Below are 6735 nucleotides of genomic sequence, written 5' to 3' on the forward strand. Positions count from 1 at the left end.
CCAGAGTGCTTCAGGACCTCAGAACTTGAACTGTACTTTTAAAAGATAGAAAGTTCATTAAAACTTAGTTTTTTCTACTGTTTGATCAAAACTGAGGGTCCCAAGTGCTTAAAAGATCTTGGTAAACACACCCCAAACCCAGTGACAAAGGTGTATTTGTAATGCATGCATCATTCTTCATTTTCCACACACATAATTGACCACCACCAACATATCTGCATAGGCTGCATTCTCCAATTCATTTTCGTTCACAATAAGTCAGTAGGAGTTAACAAAAAGTATTTTACCATTTTGTAAACCATCAGGCTTAGCACACTTCACATGAAAAAATAAAGACAATGTAGAAATAAATATCTTCGTAGTAAAAAATAAATGTTTTGTGTATCAATAAATAGAACAGCTTGGATTCTTCTTCCAAGGTAGCCCCGCTTGCTCTAGTAAATGAGCTTTTTAGCAACTAGGAGCGTGTTCTTCAGAAGCATTGCAACAGTCATAGGTCCTACCCCTCCTGGCACTGGAGTGATAAAGCCAGCCTTCTTCTTCACTTCTAAGAGAAAAGAGAAAAAGATATTGACTAAGAATGTTTCAAAACGCTTTTTTTCCCTTCAGTTGCCCACACATGCCTAGTTGGCAAGCAGCAGAAAGGACTGTGACTTGGCAAATACTGGAGATGATGGGAAAAGTTGAGGCACAAGTCTTATTACAGCCATGGTGGTGACAGAATGCAGTTGGGACTGGGGCTGCCAGCCAGTTTTATTCATCTGAGTATGATTACCCAGGCGCTAGTCCCAGGCATGGTTTCATGACCTCTTCGAGTTGATCTACCTGAAGCATGGTGCCTGTTGATGCAGCTTGTGGTCAGGCAGCTGGGAAGTCAAACCTGCCAACTTTGTTTTGGAATGGGCAGTTTTTGACTGTTTGACCTGGCTAACCAGCTGGCCCAGGAACATCTGGCTGACACAAGGGCAAGAAGACCCCACGAAGGCATCATGGACTTGCATCACTCCCATCTCCCAATCGCGATGCTTCAAAATCAGAAGGTGGGGATCTTGTGAGGACCCCCAACCTTTGTTTGTTCCTGGGGAGTGGCATGGAGATCAGGACCCTGCTGTAACTATCAACATGGACAGCAGAGCTCCAGCAGCAGTTCAGTCACCACCAGCAGCAGTTCAGCCACCTGTTTAGCCTCTTTCCTCAAATCTGGCTTGCACCTTCTAACAAAGACATTCTATGATCATCAAAGGGAACTTAAAACCACAGAGGGAGAAAGTACAGTTTCCTGGTTGATTTCTTTGGCTACTTCACAATATGAACAAAGGGAAAAAAATGAGCATTGTCTCCAAGGAAAAAGAGATGGCAAAATACCCATTGCAACTTCAGCCAGAAACACTCAGCTCCTCCAGAGAAGACTTTGTTGTTTTTTTTAAAAACCAGTGTTACAGGGGTGCTTGTATGGAACTAGACACAGCCCATCCCCCAGTCTCAAGCAGAAAGGAAACACTTACAGCTGAATTAGCTCCAACCATGAACCACATCATACTATCCAAAGCTACTCAATACCTTGAATGCTTGTGTTAAGAGGTAAATACATACAGATCTTTTTTTTAAAGCATTTAACACTTGTCAAGCTAATCGTTTTGTATGAGGAATGAATATAACATAGCAATAAATCCTGACTTGATATTCTTATCTACTGTGCAAAATGCAATCAACTGGAATTGCAGGTTACTTGCAAAGAAATTATATGCAACTGGCTGAGAATTCATTGCATGACAAACTGTAATGAGTAGTTATTTGCTAATAATGGTTAGTCCAAATGGCATATTACTAACCTGATTACTACATAGGTGGTTTTTTTTTTCTCAAGTGCCACCGTGAGAGGTTTTTTTTGTTTGCTCATTTGGGGTTTTTTGCTTGCTTAGAAATAATTTATTGGAAACTCACACTCCACTTTTAAAAGCATTGTTTTTAAAAAGGCAGACACACATACACAGGAAAAAACTGAGCCAGCATAACTGACCCAAGCACACACATTTGCACTGAAGTCACTACAGCACAGAATCTATACCTGGCTCTGAGAAGAGATCAGTGGATGGAAAACTAGGCACCTGGATTTTGGAACAAACAAGATAACTTGCTCCTGCTTTAAGTGCATTCATGTGGAATGTATGTGGTGCTTTACTGCTGAGAATAACAAGGCCTCACAAAATGAAATATTACAAGAGAATTTGAAAAGATGGGTATTGGTTTTTTGGAGAGAATATTTATTAGATTTCATGGGGGGATGGAAATGGAATTAAAAAATATTGTCTGAACTCTGCAAGGCAAAGACCTAAGAAGAGCATTTGCAGAAGTTAACAGCTAAAGAACAGAAGATTAAGCCACACAGAGGAGAGATTGTAATTACAACTGTGAAGATTTTAATTACTCAATTGACTGGTACCACCATATATATTGTTAAAATAGTTGGAAAGGCGAACAAATTGCAATGTGGTTTTTACATGTAAATTGTAACAAATTAATTCAGATCTCATATGATCTTTTAATATTCTCAAACACAAATAATTTGTCTTTTTAATAGTTACACTATTTTAAACTATCTGCCATTTGAGATTGGTGTTTATACTTAACACATTCACTACAAATCCCCAGATTTATGTCATAATTATTGAGATGTACCCACAACTGAAGTAAACACAGTAATTAACGTAGAAATATTTTAGGCACTCGAAATTGAACTAAGTTTGTTTCCATGGCAGGGTTGCCTACCTCTTCTTGTGGTATATTATTCAAAGTACTCCTATCTTCCTTACAAAGAGGTACAATCCACAAATGGACCATGCCTTACCTAAAGAAAACCTTCTAATGAATTGAATGTCATGTACAGCACTCATTACCTCTAAGTGTCAGCAAGGGTACTCAGCTGTAGACACACAGTACCCTGTTTTCACAAGTTGTTGGGGGAATTTTTCTACCCATACTCTATCATTATGAAAATCCCTGTGGGCCAGTGTGGCAGAAGATATATTTTGTATCAGTATAAAACCACCCGGACAGCTTATTCACAAAAGCTGATCCTTATTTTTAAAGGAACAACAGGTGTCCGTGTTGAGGAAATTACCATCCGGTAAGTCTCCTGGAAAATGCCATGTCCCAAGATGAATGCCAGTGACCAAGGCGGGAAAAATAACTTAGTCCTCAAAACTATATGTAGATTCTCTTTTCCTCAGAAAATGCAGGCCAAAGCACAGTTCCAGGACAGCACTTCAGCATGGCCAACCTCATGCTGGCAAGTAAGGTGCAACACTGTCTGTTCCTTCAGAAGGTCGTGTTTCTGCTTCTCAGCAATAGTAGAACTTTGTCCCTAGCTTTAACTCTGCATTTCTTGAGATGCCTGCTGTTGTCCCAGGCCAATCTGAAAAATGTTGGATGCAAATTAAGTGCCTATGGGGGAGGAGCTGCTGTTTTGCAGCTTCTGTTGAACCTTAAAATCTTCCTTTGATACTTGAGAAGAAATGAAATGTAGATTGTTTCCTTGAAAAACAGGATCCACTGCTTTGGAAACAGCCCTTCATTCCTACGTTCCTTTAAAGCTAAGGACATCAGACACCTAATAGGGTTAATCACACAAACCAACAGCAAGTCTCAACCTGAAGACAGTTCTGGGTTTTGTGCATCTGCATTAAGTGATGCAGAGTAATTCCTGCCTAAGCACTGTTTCCCCACACCTTTATTAGTCCCCATAAATCTCCTCTGGATCACTGCATCTCTGCAGCACCACAGAAGTGCAAATCACGTGCTCAGCAATCGCAGTTCTACTCCACACATGCTGGGATTCTTCTGGGTTGGTATTCTAGGGCACCAACCACCAGGCCTCTAGCCCACTTCTCATAGTCCCTTCCTTTTGGTGTTATCCCTGTTCCTCTCACTGCAGCCATTTTAACAGCAATATAAAGGAGAACCACAGGATTATAGTCCAGTACTCTAATAGTGTATACACCTTTCCTCCTCCAGTAGCTCAAAAAGCCAAGCCACAGTGACATCTTGGGCAGAAAAATCCAGTATAAAATTATGCACAACTGCTTCTTTGCATTCAGCTAATTAGCACTGACAGGTGGATGGGATATCTCTGTAGCCTTGGGATAACAAGCAGAGGGAGCAGAAATGCATGATATCAAAGATTGCTGACTTAGATCCCTGCATGACATACTCTTCTGCCGAGGAGCATCTAGGCTTGACCACCCAGCAGGTCACTGCCAGCAATCAGTAATCAGTCTGTTTGACCTTCTGGTGGTCACAGCCCAACACTGACATTCCTATTTAATTCCTGCACTAGTGCAGTATAGCAACAGGAAATGCTTCCCCTGATTTTTGCAAAGCAGCAAAATGGTGACAAGATTACATGCACCAGACTTTTATTAATTGCAAAATGAATGCCAAGTCTTCAAGATGAACTGAGAAATTAACTAGCAAAAGCTGTAGCAAATCCACCTTCTGATTTCAGGACCACTGTCTGGCAAAGCTCCACAGAGAAATAACTTGGAAAGGATGCAATAAGCTGCAGAGAAACCTACAGCATGGAAGGTAACACAACGAACGCAAAGTGGCAGCAAACAACCACCAGAAGCCACTGTTGCTACAAAGTCTGAGCTTCCTGCAAACTGTGGCTAAGACACACCTGCGGGACCACCATTTCCATCAAGAAATTTGATGTGAAGATTATGGTGGCTAATCTCTTAAACCACATGAACAAGTTTCAAGAAGCTTGTCAACTTGCCCAATTACTTCGCAGTCGTTAGTCCTGTAGCTGATGAGGACAGGATACATTTCTTTGGTTTTCATTCAACTGATGACTTACTTCTTTCTGGTGCTCTTGGACTATCCGGAAGCAAAAAGTGAATCTGGTCCACTCTTCACCTTAGTAGTATTCAACATCCCATTTCTGCATTCACTATGTACGATTGTTCCTCATTCCAGAGAAATTCATAATACATGCCCGTCACATTCTTTTCTGCTCTTCAATACTGGGACCTCCACACTGCTCCTGGTGGTACCCATCTTCCAGAAGCTCTTTTACATTTGCCTAGGCTGCACTAAACAAGCCAGGAGAACAATTCTCAATTATAAACCCCTCTGCTGATATTGCAACTTCACCACCTATGAAGGTCTTATATGAATAATTTCTTTTCTCTACAAGAATTAAGACTCAAACCCCAACATTACTGTCTGCTCGTCAAAGATATGGGAGGAATCATAAATAAAAGCAGTAGTTAAAGCAAATTCCACTCGAGTTCTGTACACTTTGGTCTCATTTCCAGTTCCAGCTCCAAAGGTTAGCTACTACACCAGTGTCTTACTACCCTGCTCTACCAGTCACTCCTGCAAACGGTGCTCCACCCAAAAAGAGCTGTTCCAGTTAAACGCTCTGTGTAAGTTGTTGCTTTACTTCATGTTCCTGGTCCTTGTAGCCCTCCTCCTCCCTTAGCATTATTGCTGTGGCAACAAAAGCCCTATAAAACAGGGCCAAGTACACCCACACATGCACTACCCTGTTCACAGAAACATCTCCCTTTCTGTGACTGAAACTCGCTGCCCGAAAGTCACTAAAATGGCGCTGGCAATAACCTAAGGATGCCACCCTTCCTCCTCCCCCTCCTCCTCCCAGGCACTTCACCCTTCCTCCTGTGGCTCCCAGAAGCTACAGAACCTCCCTGGACTGTATATTTTGGCATATTATTAACATAAACAGGGGTACACTGAACATGCTGCGCTGGTTATACAAAGAGAGATGCAGGCTGGGTTTAAGATACAGTAGCAATACCAGGCCAGGTACTTCAGGGCTTCCCAGTTGACCTCCACATCCACAGACTTTCCCTGTCCTGTTCTTTTAGATACTTTGGAACTGCACAGTGAACTATTCTGAACAAGAAAAAAATAAATCAATCTCTTTTTTGATGTGGATACAGTTTGGAGTGTCAAAATGAAGAGTACAGTTAGGGATGGGGGGGGAAATCACAAACACTATTTAAAGACAATAAAGCTTGGGATTTTTGCCCAAAACAAAGGGTTAAGTCTGACCAGCACAGAGGTACCCTGGCCATCACTGCCAAACAAACCATCACAACAGCTGTAAGTGTGATACACACAAGTATGATACTGTTCATAGAATCATATAATGGTTAAGGCTGTAAGGGACCTTAAAGATCATCGAGTTCCAACCCCCTTGCCATGAGCAGGGAACCCGAACACCAGACTAGGCTGCACAAAACCTCATCCAGCCTGGCCTTAAAAACCTCCAGGGATGGGCATCAACAACCTCTCTGGGCAACCCATTCCAGTTCCTCACCACCCTTATGGTGAAGAATTTCTTCCTAATATCTACCCTAAATCTCCCCTCCCTTAGTTTAAAACCATTACCCCTTGTCCTATCACTGTCTTCTCTGATGAAAAGCCCCTCCCCAGCTTTCCTGGAGCCCCTTCAGGCACTGGAAGGTGCTCTAAGGTCTCCCTGGAGCCTTCACTTCTCCAGGCTGAACACCCCAACTCTCTCAGCCTGTCTCCAGAGCAGAGCTGCTCCAGGCCTTTGATCATCTAGGTGGCCCTTCTCTGGACCATCTCCAACAGGTTCCATTTCTGTAAGTAAATTAAACCATCTTGTTGCTCCTCCTCCTCTCCAGAGTTTAAAGGACAGCCAAAGTGCATTCCCTGGCTTCAGAGGGTGCAACACAGGTTCAG

At 42.3% G+C, this 6735-nt stretch overlaps 1 protein-coding gene across 1 annotated transcript in view; it reads right to left on the reverse strand.

Annotated features, from left to right (window-relative positions):
• Window positions 1–434: 434 nt before the first annotated feature.
• MTHFD2L (methylenetetrahydrofolate dehydrogenase (NADP+ dependent) 2-like) overlaps window positions 435–6735 on the reverse strand; it is a 50000-nt gene continuing 43699 nt past the window's right edge. Inside the window, exon 14 of the mRNA XM_010003635.1 lies at window positions 435–547. Coding sequence (XP_010001937.1) covers window positions 435–547 — 113 coding nt within the window. The remainder of the gene's footprint in view (window positions 548–6735) is intronic.

Source organism: Chaetura pelagica, unplaced genomic scaffold (genome assembly GCF_000747805.2).
Source record: "Chaetura pelagica isolate M959 unplaced genomic scaffold, ChaPel_1.0 scaffold358, whole genome shotgun sequence".
NCBI classification, from domain to species: domain Eukaryota; kingdom Metazoa; phylum Chordata; class Aves; order Apodiformes; family Apodidae; genus Chaetura; species Chaetura pelagica.